Below are 25,337 nucleotides of genomic sequence, written 5' to 3'. Positions count from 1 at the left end.
TATAACCACTTTGATTAGGATGCTCCTGTACAATGCAATGATTTCCAATCAGTAGACCCACAGTCAGGCCGCACAAAAATGCGCTTATATAAAATTTGCCACAGAGTGAAGGAATATAGTGCTTCAGGTGCTGTATTTATGCGCTGACCTTGGTTCTGGTGAATATATATATATATATATATACACACATACATACATATTAAACTAGCTGTACACTGCAAAATTACACCCAACCACAGTGGCCATTGGCAATACAATATTGGCAATAATTAGTGCGATCATTGGCTGCAGTGAGTGTGCATTATTTGGCCATCCACACAGTGGATCTCTACTTTTAGGCCAATGCTATGTGCTTACGCCCCAGGCTAAAATTTGCCAGCCAGCCCCTGATTGCAATACTGCTGCAGTTTTCTGCACCCTATTTGTATTCTTCTTCACTTTACACAAAGCCATTTTCTTCTTAGTTATTTCCATGCCTACCTCTCAGATAGAGCAACCAGACTATTTTGATTGCTCCGCTGAGAAGGGAATGCAAGACAAGGAATGATAGAGAAATAAAAAGTGCCTTCATATTTCCTTGTGCACAGACCATACATTTAGGAAAGAAGATGTTGCTCACATAGTGATGTATGCATAGAGTGTAAAACACCAGTGACTCATGAGAAGCAGAGGCTGTGAAGTGAAATAATTCCCTCATGCACTCTCTCTGACTAATAGTCTATTTATTCTTCCTCTAGAGTTGGTTACATTTTTATTGGACTTTTTTCTATTTAAATGTTAGTAATGAATTTAATGGAAATGAATGGTTTGAGTGATGTGATGACTGTATATATCATTATGCTTTTTTCAATTTAACCCTGAATGTAGGTTTATAGAGCAAACAGGGATCAAGGGGGGCAGCTATTAGAGAGCCAAAAATAAAACATAGTCCAAAATAGACCTGCAGAGCAATCATTGACAACACCCAACTCACAGAGTAATGGCCCATTCAGACGGGCTATTTTTTTAATCAGAATTCAGTGTGGGCTTATAACTAAGCAAACTCAATGGGGATTTTCCCACCAGCATTTTTTTTTTCATGGTCCGTGTAAACAAAATTGCAGCTTGTCCTATTCTGGTCCAGTGCAATGTCCACTGCCAGTGGGTATTAGACAGCACACAGATGTATGTCTGTGTGCAGTCCGATGCGAGTTCCACCAGAGAATCTCGAGTGCAACTGGCAGATGGCTGTCTGAAACTGGCCTTACATTACCAAATTAGCCAGCAATAGTAAGATATCTTATATAAAGTAAATATTTGTAATCCTCAAGACAATTCTGGAGGATCACCCAGGTGTCAATTTATTTATATCTTTTTCTTCCGCTGCACCAGTCCGTTACTCATTTAGGCTGAATACACACGGGCAGAAATTCTGCTGCGAGATTTCGCGCAGAATTTCCGCCGTTGCACGCTGCCATAGAATTTCATTAGTTTATGCAATCCTATGCAGACAGCCGTGATTTGACCGTGTGAAAACACTTGCGGTAACAAAATCGCGTCATGTCCTGATGTGTCGGCTCTGCACTGCACATGCACGGCTGTGCGCCAGCCGGCACATCGCAGAGTAGAGAAAGAGGACGCTGGATGGGTAAGCGAGAGGTCGATGCAGGGGCATGGGTCACACCCTGCTGCGGAAATCTCGCAGTCGGAATTTGAACCGGTCGTCTGCATTCACCCTTAGTCATGTTTATTATTGTTGTTTTCCTTTGTAATGTACTGAAACCCTCTTCATATGTACAGCGGAATTAATGGTGCTTTTAAAAACAAATTAATAAGGAGCGTTTTTTCAAAATGTGTCAAGTCTAAAACAATTCTTTGTGACTGAACTTATTTTGGAAAAATGCTCCTCAAATAATAATATAATACATAGCCACATTCCCATACAGGCAGGAACTGTATGCCACTATAGCAAAGTAACTGCAATGTATCACTAGCTCTGGTATAGTAAAAACACAATAAACTAATAATCTATGTGTTGCGCTAGATAAATGCAGATCAAGCAACTATACCCTTCTGAGCTGCAAATTCAGCCTTTTGTAAGATACCAAACTGAGGGGTATCTTGGGTCCAAATGTGTGCGGTATTACGTGACTAATGATGGCTGCATGTAGTTGATAATTCCTCATTGTCCCATAAGTGTAGGCAGCAATCTGTAAAAATGCAAAAACACACTCCAGTCGGTGGTGTCCCACATGCACTGTGTGCTGTTTTGGGAAGCTGCTATGCAACGTCACAATCGACTTGAACAGAGGCCTGCTAATCTAAAAAAGCTTTTAGTTAGAGCATTTGTACCGATTACTGCCTGCACTTTACAGGACATCATGGAGTTATAAACTACTTGTAGCCATCATTGGATGTGCTATACCATAAAGGTATAGTTAATCTTCATTAATCTGACGCAACAGTGCATGCTTATTGTGTTTTTACTGCAACTGAGCTACTAATACAATGATGTTTATTAGGGTCTATGTTCATATAGGAGTGTGGCTGTGTATTATAATATATAGTTTTTTTAAACTTTACCCTGCAGTGGTTTGGACAAGAGCAGCTCAGAGCCAGCAGCCCATTACAAAGTTTGTAGAGAGGTCCTGGTATCTTTGTCCACGGGCAAAATAAAATTAGCAAATCTGCGCGGGTGTCCCGCACTCGTGATCTGCGCCCATAGGGAATCACTGGACACCCGCAGGTAATTAAATACCTGCGGATGTCATTTTTCCCTGGCTTGCGGATCGTACGTGCGGGAAACCACCTGCAGCATGCTCTATTTTGTGCCTTTGGAAGCTGTCCGGTCCTGCGGCACATCCCTGCCGCGTTCCGTTCCTAATGTTGATTGGGTTGGAAAGTTTTAGATAATAAAATATATTTTTAAGAGGAACAACAGAGAAAAAGGTAAAACAAGGTTTTCCTGCTAGATAGATCAAGGATCAAATTTTGATCATGTTATTCCTGGCTTTCTGTTTAGGTACAAAACCCACTTGGTCTGTGTACACCAAACAAGGGATAAGTGGCTGCAGACAAATGGCAATCATTTTGGTGTACAATCAGCTATAATTTATATCAGTCTTTGGTGTAAATTACAGTTAGTCTGATGAGCCGTGGCCAGCCACATCCCCAATGCTAAGCCCTGTCCGCTTCCAGACAGATGCAAACAATTCATTGTACATTATGCAAAACTATTTTTAAAGTGCAATGTCCAAGTTCAATTAAACCAGAAAAGATTTTGTTTTGCCCAATAAATGAATATGACCTGATGTTCACACTGTTGACTTACAGCAATGGATTCTGTGTTTGCATGAAGTTTGTATGTTCTCTTAATGTTTGTGTGGGTTTCCTCCGAGACTACAAAACCATACTGACAGATTGAACTCCTTCCCATCGCAGAAATTTTTTATTTGTAAATTGTTGTTTTGTCATCACCACCTATAACCTCTTTATTTTTTCATCTACTTAATCATGTGGGGACTTGTTCGTTGCAGGACAAGTTGTAGTATGTTAATGGTACCATATAATGTACTTATAAACTTTTAAAAATGTTTCAATGGGATAGAGTTAAAAAAAAAACAGCAATCCTGTCATTGTTTTGCTTTTAAATTATTCATTGAGTGTAAAGATAACACATTACTTTTATTCTAAAGGTAACTATGGAAATACAGAATTTACATAGTTTTTGTTATGTTTTACTACCCTTAAAAAAACAGAAAAATCTTTTTAAAAATGAAAAAAATGTCACAAAATGTAGACCCTTACAAGTTTTTGTAATTTTCTGTAAATAGAAAATGTTTTAATCCTTTCTACCTTTAAAAAAAAAAAAAATAGAAAAAACATATTTTAAAAAAATTGCTTTGTGTTACAAAATTCAGAGCCCTAGCATTTTTTTTATGGCAACAGAGCTGTGAGAGACCTTGATTTTTGCAGTGCAAACTGTGGTTTTTACTGGCATCATTTTGGGGTACATACAATTTTTTTGATGACTTCTTTATCCCACTTTTTAAAATCTGATTCAGACTTTCCTTTATTTTTTAGCCCCTTAGTTGGACTTGAACATGTGATCCCTTGATCACTTGTATAATGCATTATAACACAGAAGTATTGCAGTGTATTGTGCCTGCACAGTCATCCTATAACATCCTGCTAGAGGCAGGGTAGAATAGGTGTATTACGACTGAATGCCTAGAGGCTTTCACTAGGCCCCTGGCTGTCATGATAATGTTCAGCCCCTGTTGTAAGGGGTTAATTGGCTTCCTATGAAACTGTCTATAATGTGCGTGTGTGTGTGGTACCGGTAGGGAAATACGATTGCGACTCCCATTAGAATAAGGACAATATTTGAACAGCAATGGTCATTAATATATCACTATTTATATGCAATGATTGTCGTTGGAACAAACAAATGACTCAACGACTTTTTTTTGCTTAAAACGAGGAGTGTTACCTAAAGATAAGTGGAGGATTGTTTGCTCAGTCAGGTGTGTGTATATGTGAAGAAAAAAACTTTGGTACATGCGGACTGGCTTTTGAAAGAATCTCTGTTGAGGTGGGTGTGAATAATTAGTGCGAAGAAAAAGGCATTGTCTACTGTGGCAGTATGAGGATTGGCTTTTGAATGAATTATTCTTTTTTGCTGCGCATGAATGAATTATTGTAAAGGAAAAACACTTGTTGAAGTACGTGGATGGCTATTGCAAATCTATAAGCTATAGTGTATACACTCACTATTCTGAAAGCTTTTGTGTAAAAAACCATAACAAACATTCCGCAAATGCCCGTAAAAACATAAACACGATCTGGTGAATGCCGAAAGTGTTGTCCCAGCAGCCAATCACTGAGGCTTTTGTGGTGCATGAGAGAACACCCTGACAAACAATCACCCTTCCCCTTGAGTTATTTAAACGACTGCTGTTTAAACTGAACGAAAAGCGAATAAACTAGCGACTATTTTTATGCAGGCTGAAACTCAGCGGCCAACAACAAGCGGACGAAAAGTGCACAATGGCTTCACGTTTAAATGTAATGATTATCGCTCACCTTCATGTTTGATGAAATTTTGAGCGACAATCATTGCGTGTAAATGGGGTATAGGTCAGCACTATAGAAGCAATATGAAATAAGGAAAAGGCTTAATAAGCAAAATGATCAAAATGAATTAATTCTTTTAATAGTGTCGTTTTTACATCATCTAGTAAACGACAAATGTCTCTGCCATTATTAAGAATACTACATTTCACAACTGCACCAAATACAAAGCGTAAAGGTGCCTGTAATGAGGCTGTGAGCTAATCATAAATGTCTTTATCAGAGGATTATTATTTATGAAATAGGGACAAATGGCCCAAAACAACTTCTGCTTTCCATTATACTTCATATAAATTTTATCAGTCTCTGTACATGGAGATGCTACATCTTGTTTTATGGCACATCCTCGGACTAGAGGCTGGAGTATAATAAAAGACAATTTACAGCCAAGAACACATATATTACAAACATACAGTGCACACAAAAAGATGAGTTTTGGAGGCACTTACAGGAAACATTCCCTGAAGAATACAGTTATGTCTATTACATCCTTTTCTTGTCAAAATGTCACTGCTTTGAAAGAGACCAATTCTAGTTTTTATACATTAGTTATACCTTGGTGCCAGATGGTTCAAAGTGAAAGAAAAGTTGAACAAAACTTGAATATAGGAAGTTTCAGCAAATAAAGTTTTGTTACTGCGCATAAGAAGCCAGAATTTATATGCCCAATCTGTAGTATTTTACAAAGGATCAGGTACATCTGATGATATCCTGACACGTTACAAGTGAGAATTGGAAATGCATGCAATATGTCAGCCAGGGGTGGGCTGGGTCGGGGAACTGGTAGGCAGGTCTCGTAGCAAATGTTTGCCTCCCTCCCTCTGTTTTTAAAAGTACGCCTGCTCTGTATTGCACAACATAACCTTGCTCACCCCCTTACACTCTTGTTGTCTCAGAGTGCAACCGCCTGCAGGGTCGGATCCTGCCGTGAGAATTCTTGCAGAGGGATGCGGACCTGTGCCCCTGCACAGCCCTGCGGCTCACCTGCTCCCGGTGTCTCCTCTCTGCGCTGTGTGAGAGACCCACACAGAAATAGAAGGTGCTGCGATTTGTTTTCCACGTGTGTTTTCACGCAGGCAAATCGCGGCTGTCTGCCTAGGATTGCGTTATCTAATGCAATCCTATGGCAGCGGGCACAGGCAGAAATTCAGTGGGAGATCCCGCCGCGGAATTTCCACCCGTGTGCAGGGGGCATACAGTGAACACTGGAGCCGGGGTAAAGGGGGAGAGGGGCAAGCTCCTCCTGTACAAGACAGAGCAGCATTGGAGATCAGTCCTGTGTGAGTGTGTGTCATAAAGTTACTGTAAGCTCTACAGGCGGACAGACTTTTAGGAGCACAGTATGCTCTGGGTATGATGTTTTCTGGTATGTTTCCAATAGGCTTATAACAATAGAATAAAATGCACATTTTAAATGTTACAAAATTTAAAAAGCACCAAAAAAACTTGGAAAGGTTGTTAAAATGCAGTGCCTTTTTTTCTTTAACAAGCATTTAAAAATGCTTTCAACATTGTATAGGAAATGCTTATATTTGTAGATTTAACCTCTTAGTGATTGCCCATACGCCTTTTTACAGCGGTCACCAATGGGCCTTATTCTGATGCATATGCTTTTTACAGAGTTGCATCAGAATGGTTTTCTCATGCCAGTAGGAGTGAGGGCTTGACTGTCTAGCTTTAATGGCTGGGAACAGAGGAACATCTGATTATAGACGGTTAACCCTTTGCATGCCATAGTCAATGGCATTGCAGCATGTAAAAGGCTGGTTGAGGGGGCTCCTACTGTCACCCATCAGAAACCCCAGAATGTGATTGTAGGGTCCCAATAGGTTGCTATGGCACCTGGAGGCTGCAATCTACAGTGGCCTTTGAAACCAATATTATAGAACCAATCAAATATAGTAATAATCAAGCTCCCTGTAGTGGCCCAGAGTTAGGGGTCCCCTCCAGAACTTGTAAATGTCTGTCAAATGCAAGCCTCTTGGGTTGGAAGAGAGAGGTTGGAGAGAGATGGAGGAAGCAGAGTGATGGTATGACGCTTGTGCCAGGAGCCTTCCATATAACCGCTAACCTTAAAGAGAGTGAAAGCCCGGACATGATGGCACCGCGTAGAAGTACCACACAAGAACAGCATGTAGCCGCAGAAAAAAAGAAACCGCAAGTTTGCAAGAAAAAGTGAGTGTTTGACAGTAGCTAGAGAGAGTGTTCAACTGGGAGGAAAAGCCTACAGTTAACTAGGACTGTGGATGCATAATGCCTTGGGAATCCTCACTACTTTAACACTATGTAATCGTTGTATGCAAGAACTGTTCATTGTTACTGATTGAGGAGTATATTAAGTAAATGGACAGGACCAAGCGTTCCCAATTGTCGTTCAGAAAATACTGTGCGTGTGGACTACTTTCTTACATCAGAGTGATCGCCACAGAGGATGGGATGTTGGTGTCACAAGTGAGAAACAGGACTTCAGGTAACCTCGGTTACTAATTGTTGGTCTCCCTCTGTGGTAACGAGGTCAGGTTCCTAGCCACTCATAGTGAGGAGACTGTAGAGCCCCGTGACAAGGTTATTTTCTCTACCCTGCTGTCCCCTCGGCTAACGGCCTGCTCCTCGAATGCTGCACTACCTACTGGCGAAAAATGAAAAAAAGTGTAAACGACATTTAAAAATAAATAAGTCAAAACTCCACCTTTCCCCCTTTCTATGTAAAAAAAAATCTGCACAAATTAAGTATCACTACGTTTATAATGACCCATGTAAGAAGGACTAGTAATTACTAGGAAATTATAGCACCAGTGTTTCTGGTTGCGCAGTGTGCTACACAGCTCTGCTACATGCATGTCACGCACACACACAGCTCTGCTACACACATCATACACACATAGCTCTGCTACATGCACATCACACACACACAGCTCTGCTACATGCATGTCGCACACACAGCTCGCTACATGCACGTCACACACACACAGCTCGCCTACATGTACATAACACACACACAGCTTGACTACATGCACGTCACACACACACAGCTCTGCTACATGCCAGGCACACACACACAGCTCTGCTACATACATTTTTCATCCCATACAGTAGGGATCACACCCAGCACAGCAGAATCCTGCACACACTGATCCCTCCCTGGTCATGTCACTCTGAACTCCTCCCACACAGGTGACTGATCACATGATGGTGAAATCATCACAGGTCCTGTAAGTACATAGCTGCTGTCTGGCTCTGCAGGTTTTTAATAAAGTGAAGCACCTGTGATGACATCACGGTCACGTGGCTGTGTGAGTTACATATGAATATGTCATGACTGTAACATCTTTACATGTAACTCGCACAGTCACTAACTTCACAGACAGTTGGTCATTAGTATTGCATAGCAACTGAGGCCGCAGGTGTTTGTAGGGGATGTAGTCTGCCCGTAATCTGCACAGGAATGATCAGGGGCAGATCATGTAAATCACTCATTTAAGGACACAGAGCCCAGGTGACTGATCACATGACAGTTCATTAGAAACAAGATTCAGAGGCAGCATAATTTGGTGCACAAAAATTAGCAAAACGTTTATTCCTCCATCTTTAGAATGCAACGTTTCGACCGACGGAACAGTCTTTCTCAAGCACACATGACAGTGACATCATCACAGGTCCTGTAAGCACATGGCTGCTGTGAGGCACTGCATGTTTTATTTGAGGACTTTTGATGATGTCACTGTAATGTGATCGGGGCGGAGCATGTAACTCACACAGTCACTCACGCACAGGTGGTCGTTAGTAGTAGTAAATTATTTAATCTGCACCTACAAAGATAGGACATGTGTGCACCATAGGGAATGCATGCATTGTCTTCAATGAAGCCGCAGCTACTGCGGGCGGCTCCATTGAAGACAATGGTCTGCTGACACCCTGTAATTGTTTTTCAGGGAAGGGCTTTAGGTATGAGCTCTTCCTTGAAAAACAATGCAAAGGGGTGTTAAAAAAACCATACTTTATGTGATAAAAAAAAAACATACTCACCTTCCTTCAGCTGCCGGGGCTCAGCTGCGTTCCCTCAGCACTGTTCTCGGCTCTTCAAAGCAGTTTTTTGAGCAGGCAGGGATTTAAAATCCCTGCCTGCTGAAAGAGGTGCTTCTCACCTGTCAGTCATTCAGCGAGAGCTGGCTGTGATTGGCTGATGATTTAGAATTCCTTTGCCGCATCTGTCATATCTGTGACAGGTGCAGCATGGAATTCTTTATTCCCAGTGGGGATAAAGAAAACATCTGCCGCATGCGTCAGATGTGTTCTTCATCCCCGCGGGGATTTAGAATTCCTTTGCCGCATCTGTCTCAGATGTGACAGGTGCAGCAGGGAATTCTTTTTCACAGTGGGAATGAAGAAAACATCTGCCGCATGCGGCACATGTGTTCTTCATCCCCGCGGAGGACACAGCAGCGGTGGACAGGTAAGTATATTTTTATTTATTTTTATACTAAAATGTTTGTTTTTCAGGGAAGAGCTTATATTTAAAACCCTGAAAAACAATTATGGGGTGCCAGCTGACCATTGTCGTTATTGGAGCCGCCGGCAGCAGCCGCGGCTCCATTGAAGACAATGCGCGGACCTGCATACACGCATTTTTGCGCGTACAGGGGTGCGCACCTATGTACACACACGCTCATGTGAAGCCACCTTAAGTGTTAATCAGGTGACTGTTGGGCACCCAAATTCAATCTATTTAATGGACTATATATTTTTGACTATTCTATATATATAAAATTGAATGTATGCGTGTGTGTCTGTCTGTGTGCGTGTCTGTGTGCCTGTCTGTTTGTCCTTTATGCGCTACTACACCAGTGCAGAAAAATTAGCGCCCAAATTTTACGTACGGAATCTAATTCTCTCACTTCCTGATGTCATCTATATATATATATAAATGAATGTATGTATGTCTGTCCATTATGCATTACTACACCATTCATCCGATCGCCATGAAACTTTGGGAAGTTGTTGAGTACACTCCTGGGAAGATTATAGGCATAGTACATTTATGCTATGATAAATGGCACGCGTGCGAGCGCCATCGACAGTTACGCCCCCCCCACGTAGATCGTTTGATTTCCATCATTGCCACCAATTCTCTCACTTCCCAATGTCGTAGAAACATGAAATTTGGCATGAGCATTGATTATGTCATAAATAGGAAACGTTAATGGGTGCCAACTCGATTATTCAATTCTAAGCTCCAAAAAATTAGTGTCCAAATTTTACGTACGGAATCTAATTTTCTCACTTCGCGATGTCATAGAAACATAAAATTTGGCATGAGCATTGATTATGTCATAAATAGGAAAAGTTAATGGGTCCCAACTCGATTATTCAATTCTAAGCGCAAAAGAATTAGCGTCCAAATTTTACGTACGGAATCTAATTCCATCACTTCCCAATGTAATAGAAACTTGAAATTTGGCACGAGCATTGATTATGTCATAAATAGGAAAAGTTAATGGGTCCCAACTCGATTATTCAATTCTAAGCGCCAAAGAATTAGCGTCCAAATTTTACGTACGGAATCTAATTTTCTCACTTCACGATGTCATAGAAACTTGAAATTTGGCACGAGCATTAATTATGTCATAAATAGGAAAAGTTAATGGGTCCCAACTCGATTATTTAATTCTAAGCGCAAAAGAATTAGCGTCCACATTTTACGTACGGAATCTAATTCCATCACTTCGCGATGTCATAGAAACTTGAAATTTGGCACGATCATTGATTATGTCATAAACAGGAAAAGTTAATGGGTACCAACTCGATTATTCAATTCTAAGCGCAAAAGAATTAGCATCCAAATTTTACGTACGGAATCTAATTCCATCACTTCCCAATGTCATAGAAACTTGAAATTTGGCACGAGCATTGATTATGTCATAAATAGGAAAAGTTAATGGGTCCCAACTCGATTATTCAATTCTAAGCGCAGAAAAATTAGCGCCCAAATTTTACGTACGGAATCTAATTCTCTCACTTCCTGATGTCATCTATATATATATATAAATGAATGTATGTATGTCTGTCCATTATGCATTACTACATCATTCATCCGATCGCCATGAAACTTTGGGACGTTGTTGAGTACACTCCTGGGAAGATTCCTGGCATAGTACAACTATCCTACGATAGGTGGCGGGCGTGTGAGCATCATCGACAGTTATGCCCCCCCAGACAAAGATCGTTTGATTTCCATCTCAAGCACGAAAGCAAAAGGCATTATGAGCAACGGGATGCATGTTCAACTACAAAATGATGCATCCGCCGAACGTTTCGCTTGACAATTGCTGGATATTGTGAATGCTGAGGTAAAATGAAAGCTGTGCTGTGATTGGTTGCTATTTCTTATACTGCTGAGGTAACGTGAAAGCTGTGCTGTGATTGGTTGCTATTTCTTATACTGCTGAGGTAACATGAAAGCTGTGCTGTGATTGGTTGCTATATATTATACTGCTGAGGCAACATGAAAGCTGTGCTGTGATTGGTTGCTACTTCTTATACTACTGAGGTTACATGAAAGCTGCGCTGCGATTGGTTGTTATATATTATACCACTGAGGTAACATGCAGGCTGCGCTGTGATTGGTTGTTATATATTATACCGCTGAGGTAACTTGAAAGCTGCGCTGTGATTGGTTGTTATCTAGATATATAAAAACGAATGTATGTATGTATGTCTGTCTTCGCAGCAACACGCGACGGGTAAGCTAGTTAAGAAATAAATAGAATAATTTGCGATCTACCCGAGTGCTTTGTGGCGTGTCAATGTTTCTCCGAGCTGCTCGTATTAACCCTTAATATGGAACAGCAAGAATATATATATAGCGATACGTTTAATAACACCATCATATGATATGGAATAAATGTAGGAAAAAAGTGGTTGTAGGCACAATCACTTTTCGTAAAGAGGCACGAGATATACTCCTAAGCTCGACTCCTCTGTGTTTATTAAGAACTAGCTGATTACCTGGTGTTGCCCATGTATTATGTATATATATATATATATATATATATATATATATATATGCGTGTGTGTACTGATGTAATATATTAGTATATGAGGAGGAGGTCGTCTGTGTAATAACTTACTGCATGAGTAGGAGGTCGTTTGTGTAATATCTTACTGCATGAGGAGGAGGTCGTCTGTGTAATATTAGTATTTGAAGAGGAGGGCGTCTGTGTGAGATATTATTATCTGAGGAGCAGGAGGTCTGTGTAATACTGGCATAATTAAAAATCAAAAACTTACCCACTTTCCCTGTAATTTTTGTTGCCAATAGCAACCAATCACAGCTCAGTTTTCCCTTGTTATACTGCTGAGGTAAAATGAAAGCTACGCTGTGATTGGTTGCTATGGGCAACACAGATTTCCTTTTGGACAGCTTTCATAAGAGTGGGTACTGGGCTAATTTCTGTGTGGTACATAGTAGCTCAGGGCTGGTGGTAGTTGGAGTAGAGGAGGAGGTTGTCTGTGTAAGATATTATTATCTGAGGAGCAGGAGGTCTGTGTAATATATATTATTATTTGAGGAGGAGGAGGTCGTCTGTGTAATAGATTAGTGTATAATGAGGAGGAGGTCGTCTGTGTTAGATAAGACTGTGAAATAAAAACCATTTGCTCAAGTGCAATTCCGGCATTCCATCCTCCCTACCCCTCAGGGGTAGTGGGGCTGTCTTATCCCTCCCAAGTTTGTCCCCATGAAATGAGTTATATATGTACCAAGTTTGGTTGAAATTGCTCCAGGCGTTCATGAGTTATGCTGGCGCATACACACATACATACATACATCCTACACCAGGGGTAGTGGGGCTGTGTTATCCCCACCAAATTTGTCCCCATGGGGTGAGTTATATATGTACCAAGTTTGGTCGAAATTGCTCTGGTGAGGACCGATTTAAAATGGCAGCCGCGCCCTGGAAGTAGTGGTTCCGAGCTATGTGATGTTATAATAGAATCGTGCTGGTTTAAGGCTGTGTGGTATATAGTGACCCAGTGCTGGTGGAAAGCTGTGTGTTAGATGAAGGCTTAGTGCTGGTGGGAGCAAACACACACATTCCCCACTCCCCTCCAGGGGCAGTGGGGCTGTTACCCCCACCAAATATGTCCCCATAGGATGAGTTACTATGTTCCAAGTTTGGTTGAGATTGCTCCAGGCGTTGATGAGTTATGGTGGCACATACATACAATCACGGTTACATACCACTTCTGCCTTAAGCTCTGGGTCTTCAGCTGAGGAACAGACTTGCTCCTGCTAGATTTAATTATTTTTACAATCAGTCGGGATTAAGGCCCAGGATCAACTGCCATTAAAATTATTGTGCTTGCTCCTTAAGGGGGTTAAAAAATAACTGACGGAACTAAAGCTATATGCACATTGGTGAAATTATTTTGCACAGATGTGAATGGTGAGCAGAAAATAAAAAGAATAAATACTGGAATGAAAATATATGTTTTACTGTACCAAGGTAGACACTTCTTACCTGGCTCTTCCAACCACTACGGTTTGTGCCCATGGCTGCATTATTTCCATGAAAGATCCATGGTCAAAGAATCCACTTAACCATTGTCCTTTTTGGCCTAATAAAATAATAAGAAAATATTCATTTATCTTTTTTTCTATATTTGATCAGGATTATTGAAAAATCATTGGGTTAAGAACATAGTGTGAGTGAAACTTTAAAAACACTAAAAACACTGAGGCATAGTTACCAAGTTAGAGTCTTTAGATGTGCCATTTTTCCCCATGATTTTAACAAATACAATAGTATATTTTACTGTAATTGCTTAAAAAATGAATTGGTTGTGAACTGCCTCTTAGCAAAGGAGCTGATTAAAAAATATATTGCAATCTAACTACAAATAAGGGATATGAAACAGTACCTCCACAGTGCCACCTATTGGAAAGCAGCAATACCTAAAGTCAATGTTAGACTTTAACATGAGTCTAACATTGACTTTAGGTATTGCTGCCTTCCAATAGGTGGCACTGTGGAGGTATTGTTTCATCTCCCCTATTTGCATATTACCCAGAGGAGCATAAATGGCCTTTTAAGCCTCCTCACTCACTGTCTAGGTGCTCTCCCTAAGGAGACTAGATAGCGTTTCTGACCCAATCTATCTACATACATGTTTTTAAAATAATTAAACAGTTTTTACACTTTTATTGTATACTAAAAGACCTTTTTAAAACTTGTGTTCTGTGTCCTTCTATTTTTCCTCAAGCCTATTTTAAAGGGTTTTTCCAGGACAAAAAAAATGACGGCTCTGGGATACTGTAAAATAAGAAAAAAGACATCCTCACCTTTTTCAGTGGTTACTAGAGATGAGCGAGCGTACTCGGATAAGCACTACTCGCTCGAGTAATTGGCTTTATCCGAGTATCGCTGTGCTCGGGGCTAAAGATTCGGGTGCCGGCACGGAGCGGGGAGCTGCAGGGGAGAGCGGGGAGGAACGGAGGTAAGATCTTTCTCTCCTTCTCTCCCGCCCGCTCTCCCCTGCTCCCCGCTGCGACTCACCTGTCAGCCGCAGCGGCACCCGAATCTTTAGCCCCGAGCACAGCGATACTCGGATAAAGCCAATTACTCGAGCGAGTAGTGCTTATCCGAGTACGCTCGCTCATCTCTAGTGGTTCCCCATCCAGCACTGGAGTCCCAGTATCTGCCACTCTGAATCTTAAAGCAACCAGCTGCAGTCTTGTGTTATTCATAGGCTTTAGCAGCCATAGTCACTGAACCCTGTGATAGTTTAAGCGGTCATGAGCACAATGCACTGCATGGAACCACAGCTGGTTTGTTCCGGGTTCAGAGCGGTAGGGACGATGGCTCCAGCACTGGCGGAGGAGCCACAGACCAAGATATGTCTTTTTTCTTTATCTTACACCATTCCACAGCTGTAAAAATGTTTTTTTAGAGTCTCAGAAAACCCTTGCAGATCCTTTGCCCCATGATCCAGAAATTACATAAAAAAGGGGTGTACAGCAGCACTCAAACTTTCCACAAGGTGAGATGGAAAGGATGCAAGCCACTGTAACAGGCCAGAGCCAACTGACCCAATGTAATCTGGAAGAAGTCAATGAAGGGGCAGCATAGACAAGAGTAGATATAAAATTCACAACCTTTATTTCTCCACAGCCTTCTTAAAATGGTAGGCTATGTTTCGGCCCATCAAGCTTGATAAAGGCCCACCATGGGCCGAAGCGTAGCCTACCAATTTAAGAAGACTATGAAGAAATAGAGGTTGTGAATTTTATATCTACTCTTGTCTATGCTGCTACTTCCATTGACTTCTTCCAGAAATTCCATAATTCCATAAATTACATATAGTCATGTCATACTCATTAGATCATTTCAAATTATGAGGATTCTAAATTGCTGTGACATAAATAACGCTGTGATTCAAGCGGTGAAGGGCAGAGTTGAATGGTTGGAAATAGCCTCCCTTCATATTCATAGAATAGACAGAAATCTGAAGTACATAGAGTACAACAGCAGAATACAGAGAAAACAGAGAGACACAAAAAAGGGGTAAACTTTCCAGGAGCTAAGCAAGCTGATACAAAAACACATCTGTTCAATTTTGCTAGCACGCCGAAATGAGGAACAGGGTGAGGCGTTGACAGCCCACTTCCTAAGGCACCACGGATGAAAGAGTCGGAGCCTCGAAGTGGTGGGCTTGGAGAAAAACATATTGGTAATATTCGGGTTGGTGATCTTACTACCAAACTATTGCAACAGGAATCCAGGTGGATACTTCAGCTGAATTCAATGTCCCCACTTGAGATGAATGAAGATCTTTTGTTCTCGGGGTTCCTCGTGCAATATGATCTGTGTAAAGTTTCATGATTGTCTTTTATCCTTTTACCATTTTATGATTCTGGATATTGAGTTTGTGGTCTATCCTTGTACATAAAGCCTTCTGTTTGGTGACCTGTCTGTTCTACCTTGTGAGATCTCCTTGATGTATTATCTACTTTCTGCTTATTTAGTTATATTCAAAGGCAACAGTTTGTATCAATCATCATGGGCAATCCACTTATAAAACGTCATAGTCCGAAAGCAGCATCAATATGCATCAATTCTTTTGGAAATCTAGATGTAGCATTTCAAAACAAGCTTTTTCTTTGAAGATTTATGGAAACTCTTTTCTGTGGATTGATCAAATTTTGAGGACTTAGGGAAGCCCCAGCGTAGGACATAGATATCTTGATATTTGCTTAGTTTTGGTATACATTTTTCCTTCATCTTGGTGTCTCATTTGCTGCTAGTAACTGCATTAGGCCCCCTGCACACAGGCGGAAATTCTGCAGCGGGATTTCCCGCAGAATTTCTGCCCGTGCCCGCCTGCATAGGATTGCATTGCAAAACGCAATCCTATGCACACAGCCGCGATTTGTCTGCGTGAAAACACACGCGGAAAACAAAACGCCGTATGTTCTATTTCTGTGCAGGTCTCACAGAGGCCTGCACAGAAATGTCAGTGGTGACGGGCCGGTTCCGCTCTGCACACGCAACGGCTGACTGGCTGACGGCGCATAGCAGGAGACGGAAGACGGCGGGAGCGGGTGAGCCGCAGGCCTCTGCAGGGACACGGGTACAGTCTGCAGGCGGCCTTAGTTTGTGTTATTTTCTAATTGAAAATTAATTAAATATCTCTAGGAATTGGAGATAATATTGTGAATAATGCAAGTTTGTCTTTTGAAGAATGGTTATTCTGTTCCTCATATTGGTGTAAAAGACTATTTTTACAGTACTATTTTTACAAGTACTATTTACTTGTGATTACTGTGTTTTTTCCTATATATTACAGGTTAGTTGGGAATTAGTAATTTGATCTTAGGGCACTGTATTGGTACTATGGGATTTAAGTGTATTATATGTAGAATGTTATGTTGAGTGATCAAAGGTGCCTGACTCTATGTATTTATAGATATTTTAATGTACATACCATTTGTGAAGCATAACATACATATTGTTGACTGCGGAATCCCTATCATAGAGCCTATTCTGCTCTAAGTTCACAGATATAACCTTAGTCTATATGCAAATACATTACGTACCTGTGTCATCACTAAACGATGGCAGGGGAAATACAAACAAAAAAAAAGCTGTACTGCGCATGACCGCCTGCGTACTTACGCAGTCATACGCAATACAATTACACGCCATATGCAGGGTAACCAGGCCTGGCTCTTAGCCGGAATCCACTGTGGGACTGACTCTTTCATGCGGAATGGGACCCATGTTGCAAGCACAAAGGACTGTCAACTGTTATCTGGCACATGTAATAAGTGAATGTTTCTAGCAAGAGAAATCAAGTAATACTGTAGATGTGATACCTTTTAATGGCCAACAAAAAGAGAGAGGAGCCGGCCCGTCACCACTGACATTTCTGTGCGGGGCTCTGCGAGACCCGCACAGAAATAGAACATGCCGCAATTTGTTTTCCACTTGTGCTTTCACGCGGACAAATCACGTTTGTCTGCCTAGGATTGCGTTTTGCAATGCAATCCTAAGCAGACGGGCACGGGCGGAAATTCTGCGGGAAATCCCATCGCAGAATTTCCGCCCATGTGCAGGGGGCCTTTCTCTCCTTTTTTTTTTTAAACAATAATTTTTATTGAGTTTTCAATTATGCATACATACAAGGGTACAGCAGTATGGAAATTTACATTCTTAAAGCAAAAGAGAAGTTACAAGCCTTGTATCTTTTAAATAGGTGTATAACAAAGTAATAGCAAACAGTCGTTATTTTAGTTCACAGCTGTCAGTGCTAATTTCCGGAAAAACATTATACAGTAAATAACAATGGCCTGGCCAGCGCCAAATAGTATGTCAGGGGGGAAAAAGGGAAGGGTGGGATGGTGGGGTGGGGGAGTATTCCCTCTCTCTCAGGACTGCCGCCCATAGGGGCAAAGGCACCAAGAAATCATATTTAGATTAGTAGGTTCATCCCCGCCATAGGAAGGGCATAATTTATCCGTGGAGTCCATATACTAAGAAATTTATCATTTTTATCTTCTGCTATCGAGGTTAGCCTTTCATTTATCAAATACCAATTCATGCGGCGTTTAACTTCAGAAAAGTCTAGTGAAGCTTTACGCCAGGAATGGGCAATAGTTTGTTTTGCGGCTAAGAAGAGGAAAGAAATCAATTTTCTGGAATTTGGGGATATATTCCTGATCTTTTTGTTCAACAGGGCCTCCCAAGGATTTTTGCGCAGGTTATGGTACGTAACTGAGTAGATTAGGGAGTATGTTCTAATCCAAAGTCTTTTGACTCTGGGGCAGGACCACCATATATGGAGCATGTCTCCGGGGAAAGAACAACCCCTGAAACATTCTTTAGAGTAGCCAGGGACCACATGTGCAATTCGTGTTGGGACCAAATACCAACAAAGGAGGATTTTATATGAGGTTTCCAACATTAATATGTTGCAGTCCCCTTGATTGGTAGAACTCCAAATCTGAGACCACTCCTCCTCACTTAGAACATCCCCCAAGTCCCGCTCCCACTTGGCTACATATGATAATTGTGTGCGGTAAGTGGTGTGAACAAGATTCCAGTATATTTGGGAGATGAGACCCTTTGCCTGCGGGCGTTTAAGGCAAAAGGATTCGAAGGGGGTAAGGATGTGCGGAGATTTTGTATTTTTCAAAAGAGAGGACAGCCAGTTTTTTAACTGTAAATAATGGATTATTTTTGAGGGTGGCATGTCCCTATTTTTCTGTAGGATAGGGAATGTGGTCACACCTTCCCGAGAGAGTAAATGATGAACCTTAGTGACGCCTCTATGTGTCTAATTTTGAAAAGCCAAAGGGGAGTCATGACTCGGCGAAAATAGCAGATTACGCAAGAGTGGCAGCAGGAGTAGATGAGGGGAGAGCAGATTCCCGGAGTATTTTATGGAGCCCCAAACTCTAAGAGAATGTTTTATAATTGGATTAGATATTGCCGGCCTTTAAGTCGGGGGCATCCATAATAGTGAATCTACTGTAAGGAGATGAATTTCCATGGCCTCTATCGAAAGCCAAAGAGGGGCATTTGTGGTGGAGTGTAGGGAGGCCAACTGGGTCACCTGGTAGTATTTTGTAAGCTGTGGGAGTCCCAAACCTCCTTGTCACCTATGCCTGTACAAGGTGGAACATGCCACTCTCGGGATAGTGTTATTCCAGATAAAGCGGAGGGTCATCTGCTGAAATGTTTGCAAAAAATGCCCAGGAACCTGAACTTGAAGAGCTCTAAAAAAATAGAGAAGTTTGGGAAGGAACGACATCTTTAAGGAGTTCACTCTCCCAATCCACGATATGTGGTATCGGTCCCAGCTTTCCAACAGTAGGCGAAGTTTACAGAGGAGTGGTTTATAGTTTTGTGTGTATAGCTTATCGTAGGAATTAGTCAAGCGAATCCCCAGATAGCCCAGTGACCCTGTCAACCATTGAAACGAGAAGTTGAATTGTAGCAAGGACAGTGTGTGTGAGGGCAGGGTAAGATTAAAAGCTTTTCATTTGGTTTTGTTAATTTTCAAACCAGAGATTGACCCGAACCATGAGATTTGGAATTGTAGTGTGGGGGGATGATATTATAGCAAGTATATCGTCTGCAAACATGCTAATTTTGTGATGGATCCCAGCAATTTCAATTCCTCTAATGTCAGGATTATTACAGATTTTTATAGCTAGTGGTTCTAAGGCTAGAATGAAGAGGAGGGGGGAAAGTGGGCAGCCCTGCCTTGTGCCCCGCTGGATCATAAAGTTGTCAGAGCAAAAGCCCTTGTAACGAACGAAGGCTTTAGGAGAGTTATATAGAATACACAACCAAGTTAGGGACTCAGCGGAAACTTCCAATGCTCTAATACCGAAAACATATGACCAGTTTAAGGTATCGAAAGCTTTATAGACGTCCAGGGAGAGCAACATTGCAGGGATGCCCCTGGCTTGACAGATATGTGTGAGGTGTGTTATCCGACGGATGCTATCTGGAGCTTGGCGGCCTGGGATAAAACCCACTTGGTCTTTTCCAATTATAGATGGTAAAGCCGTATTTAATCGCGAGGCTAGAATTTTAGTGAGGAGTTTTATATTGATATTGATTAGAGAAATAGGCCGGTAACTTTGTCTATCGGATCTCTTGGCTTGGGAATCACGGAAATGGCTGCCATAAGTAATGCTTGTACAGTATGTTGGCTGTCCCGCATCGCGTTAAAAATAATTAGCAAAATGGGTATGAAGTAATGGGGAAAATTTTTTATAGTAAGTAGTGGAGAAGCTGTCCGGCCCTGGACATTTATTCACTTTAGGTGTTTTTATCGCATCTTTAACCTCATCTGGAGTAATTTTGGCAGCCAAGTGTTCCAGTAATGCTTCTGGGAGTATGGTGTCTCGAAGGTATGTGTTCTGTAGATCTGTTGGCGTGTTTTGTGATTGAGAATATAATTTGGCTAAGAACTGTTTGAATTCGGCTGTTATAGTCAATGGGTTTGCCAATAGGCACAGTGCATCCTGAATAAGGGTGAGTTCACATTTTTATTCATGGCTCCTAGTCGTTCTCCACTATTCTCCTGGGCGATCTGGAGGGCTGCGAATTAGTTGCTGAGTCTGATTCCTGGGCGGACTACGGAAAATGAAGATCTTCGAAGCAGCGTCGCGGTCACTCTTTAGATAGGATAGTGTGAGATCTATCCTGGAAGGTGAATGTTAGTCGAAATGGAAATCCCCACCTATACTGTATTCTTTTCTGCTGCAGGATGTCTAAGTAGGGCTTGAGGGCTCTTCTTTTTGCCAATGTTGAGGGCGCTAGATCGGGGAAGAGTTGGTATTCATGTCTTTAAAAAAGTAGTTTAGAAGTGGAACGAGCTGCCCGCAGTAGTTGTTCTTTGGTGCGATGTAAATGCATTTTAAGAACTATGTCCCTCGGGGGACCTCCTGGTTTACGGACCCATAGAGCTCTATAGACTCTGTCCATCTCTAGCCTCTCTTTAGGGATGTTGGGACAAAGTTCCTGAAACAAGGCTGTTGTGGTGGATTGGAAGTCCTGGATGGATTCAGGAATGCCACGAATCCACAGGTTGTCCCTATGGGCTCTATTTTCAGCATCTTCCAATTTGTCATGGAAGATCAAAATTTCCTTGTGCAGCTGCTCCACCTCTTTTTTGTGGGACTCGAGGACAGTTGTTGCGTTGTCCATGCAGTCTTCCAACGCTGCTGTTCGGTAGCTGAGGTCCTGAATCTTTTTAGTAAGCTTAGATGTAATGTCGGCTGAAATTTGTAAGAGCTCTTTTTTAGTACAGAATGTATTTGGGGCATAGAAGAGTCGGATATAGAGGCTGTGATGGCATCTAGGTTGGTTCGGTCCGCAGGCGTGGAAATCTGAGTGGCTGGGGTGCCTTCCATTGATGAACGAGACGACTCGTCTGAAGCGGCCAGGGACAGTGTTTGTCTTGAAGATCGCTTGGACATTGTCAGAGATTGATCTTTCTTTTCCTGTTTTGTAGATGAAAGACACATCCTTTCGGTGGAGCCTGACAGGAGGCTAGTAGGTAGATGAGGTGGGGGAGAGTTAGGGATCTCCTTAGATTATTAACCTCTATCAGGCACCGGACGCAAGTTTGGCTACATTGGGGGCATGTGGTCACTCATGCAGCCAGATGTCGGCTGTAGCAGTTTAAGAGGGCAGCGGAACCTAGACCTCCAATGTATGTGGTGGGTACAGATCCGTATTCAGTGTTCTGTAGAAAATGAACAGTTAAAGTGGGTCAAGAGAATATATCACGCATTTTGTCGCTTAGAAGTAGCAAGCTCTTAATTTCTCTAATCATCAGATTGATAACAGATTATGACAGGACAAAAGGAGGTAGCGGTCTGACAAGTGATAGGCAGGCGATTGATGACCGTATCCCGTATAAAACAGTTTGTTGAATTAACTGACAATTCCAGTGAGGCAGTAACTGGAGAGTTGCAGAAGAAAGCTTGACCGTAGGTACAAATTTCACCACTAGGTGGCAGCAGAGACGCATAGAATCAGGGAATGTAATTCCAGGGAAGCAATCCTGCTTGATATTCCACAAAATGGAGGCTCTGGATTGTGTAATCCGCTGTACAGTAACTAACTTTACTTATATTTGTAGAGGAAAGGAAAAAAAAACCTGTGGGTTTATTTTGCTGGTATGACCAGGAGCCCCTGTCTTGGCAGTTTCACTCCATCCTTACTGACACTACTCTCCTCTGCAGCTGCCCGGGAGAGCCCGCCCGGAAACGCTCCAGCCTAAAATGGCGGTCGCCACGCGTTTAGGTAGAACCCCACCCTGGTCAGCGGCCCCAAAAAGGCAGATCTCGGGTGACAGTGTCTGTCTCTGGTGAGGAGGTGACATGGTACTAACTGCAGTTCCTGTCTGGCGGTGGTCCACGGCGTGGAGAAGGCCTCCTCCCTGCTCCAGCCGTCAGCGGTAGTCGGCGGCGCCGCGGGCGGGAGCCTCAGAAGCAGCAGCGGAGGACGCCAGTAGAGAGGAGCAGGATCAGCCCCCACCTCAGGGTGGTGTGCAGGAGAAGCACCCCGGTGTCCGCTGGCTGCGGCAACAGCAGTCAGCAGAGCGTGCCCAGCGTCAGTGAGTGGCGTGGAGGAGCTCTTCCTTGGGTGTCGGCAGTTGGCGGCACAGCGGGCAGGAGCCCCAGAGGCAGCAGAGGACACCGGTGTCACAGGGGAATCCCCCCTTCGCCCTGTCGGGGAGGAGCAGGAGCGGCGTTCCCAGCAGGTCAGTTTGCGGGGCCCGATATTTTTTAGTGGAGGAGGGCTGCGGTCGTGGGCTGGAGGTTCCCTGGAGGTGGTAGGCCTGAACAGACCCTGAGCTGAAGCTACAAGGCAGCAGGAGGTGAAGCGCTGCAGGCGGTCACCCGGACAGAAAGGGATTAGGGTGATCTGCAGTAGAGCTTTCCTGAGCCGGCAGAAACTCCTGTAGTCCAGTGATTTTGAGCATAGAGCACGGGAGCAATGGAGAACTGCGTCCTCTTCCTTTGGCTGCTAAGCCACGCCCCGGGGCCTTCCTCTCTTTAATTGTGTGGAGATGAGATCTCGTCCTGGCTTTACTATAATGGATGCACACTTGTGAGGGATGCATATTTTGGCTTAGCCAGGATGTTGTTTGTTTGTTTTTCAAACAGGTGAGCACATTTTTTGTTGTTAATAATTTACTTATAAAAACATTTTTTGTAGTTGTCATGCCATACTCCTGAGGAAGATACCCACTGGAAAAAGAAAGGGAGAGACACAGAACAAATGGAATATTTCCATCCTAGGTATCATCTTAAACATTTGTTAATATGGCTATACTCCATGTGTTAGTATGGCTATGCATTTGTTTTGTGGCTTTTCCTTCCATTGTACTCAGAATGTCTGATTGTGGTTTTGATATCTAGATAATGGGACCTATATAGCTGTTTGGGATTGTAGCCTAGGTATCCAAATTACCTATTTATTGTACCATCCTATATTTCGACCACAATTTTGGGAGATTTTACTGCTTGCTAGCTAATTTTTGGTTTGTGCCGTTTACTTTGTGACTTATTTTTCTTGCTCCTAATGACCATTAGGCACTGTGGCTGCACCCTCAGATATTACTTAGGTGGCGCTTGTCACAATTGTATTTAATAACAGCAAAATACAGGAGATTAAATACTTTACAGCTGTTACCCAGTGCAAACTTGCATTGTTTCTATCTAACAGCACAGGCAGATTCTACCTGATATGTCATAGAATCTTGGGGTGGAAGGGATCTCCAGGCTCATGTGGTCCAACCTCCTGCTCAATCAAGGATCACTAAATATCCCAGAAGGATGTCTGTCAAGCCTCTGTTTGAAGACTCCCATTGAAGGAGAATTCACCACCTCTCATGGCAATCTGTTCCACTCATTGATCACACTCACTGCCAAAAAGTTTTTTCCAATATCTAATCTGTGTCTCCCCCCCCTTTCAGTTTCATCCCATTGTATCTAGTCTTTCCTTGTGCAAATGAGAATAGGACTGATCCCTCTGCACTGTGACAGCCCTTTATATATTTGTAGACAGCTATTAAGTCTCCTCTTAGGCTTCTTTTTTGCATGCTAAACATTCCAAGATCCTTTAATTGTTCTTCGCAGGACAAGGTTTTTCCAATGGGCTTTCCAAAACTGTGTACAATATTGCAGATGAGGTCTGACTAAGAAAGAGTAAAGGGGAATAATTACCTCATGTGATATAGACTCTATACTTCTCTAAATACATCCCAGAATTGTTTTTGTCTTTTTTTGCTGCTTCATCACACTCTTGACTCATGTTCAGAGTGTGATCTATTAGTATACCCAAGTCTTTTTAACATGTGCTGCTGCTTCAATTCCTCCCATTCCTTTTTTTTTTTTTTTTTTTCTTGCCCAGATGTAGGCCTTTGCATTTCTCCCTGTTAAATACCAGTCTGTTAGTTCCTGCCCACTGTTCAAGCATGCGTTTCATCCTGATATTTTATTATACACAAACCTAAAGGAGATGGTAGCGCCATCATATATGCAGGTGAAAATTTAATATTGGGGTTGCCTAACAAAGGTCTCCAGGGCTCTTCAGAGAAAATGTCAACCCATGCAATAAAAGCAAAAAACTAATGTAATGGTCCTTAAAAAACAATTTTAAAAATGCAAAAAAAGGGGAACATGGTTTTTTAACATTTAAAAACTAAGTTTTTAAGAAATTAAAAGCCTTGAAAGCCAAGGGACAGGGAAAGGGCACAAGACATACCTTTAGGGCTCCTACCCACTTGTGTTTTTTAACGCTGCGTTAACGCTGCATTTTTTTTTTAAAGCAAATGTCAATTGTACTTTCTAATGTTAAAAACGCATCGGAAGTTTGTGCTTTGCATTTTTGTGCGGTGCGTTTTTAATGTTAGAAAATCCCATTGACATTTGCGTTGAAAAAATGCAGCATTAACAAATGGGTAGGAGCCCTTAATGTGAGGTTGACGTGTTAGATGGTAAACCAAGTACCTGGTTTAAAGAGGGAAGCTAATGTGAGTCGTCGCTAGTCAACCTGCTTTGTTTTGTTACTGCATTGGTTTGATGCAAAAAGCCATGCTGCATGATATGAATAAGAGGTTCTGTCGCAGATCCATCTGACAATACCAGAAGAAAAAGCAAGTGGGCGCACCTCATTATAGTCAGTGAGGTCTGCCCA

At 42.2% G+C, this 25,337-nt stretch overlaps 1 protein-coding gene across 1 annotated transcript in view; it reads right to left on the bottom strand.

Annotated features, from left to right (window-relative positions):
- ACACA (acetyl-CoA carboxylase alpha) overlaps positions 1-25,337 on the bottom strand; it is an 856,108-nt gene that overhangs the window by 191,326 nt on the left and 639,445 nt on the right. The window contains exon 47 of the mRNA XM_066609221.1: positions 13,632-13,728. Coding sequence (XP_066465318.1) covers positions 13,632-13,728 — 97 coding nt within the window. The remainder of the gene's footprint in view (positions 1-13,631; positions 13,729-25,337) is intronic.

Source organism: Eleutherodactylus coqui, chromosome 1 (genome assembly GCF_035609145.1).
Source record: "Eleutherodactylus coqui strain aEleCoq1 chromosome 1, aEleCoq1.hap1, whole genome shotgun sequence".
NCBI lineage: Eukaryota > Metazoa > Chordata > Amphibia > Anura > Eleutherodactylidae > Eleutherodactylus > Eleutherodactylus coqui.
This window is presented reverse-complemented; position numbering and strand designations above follow the sequence as displayed.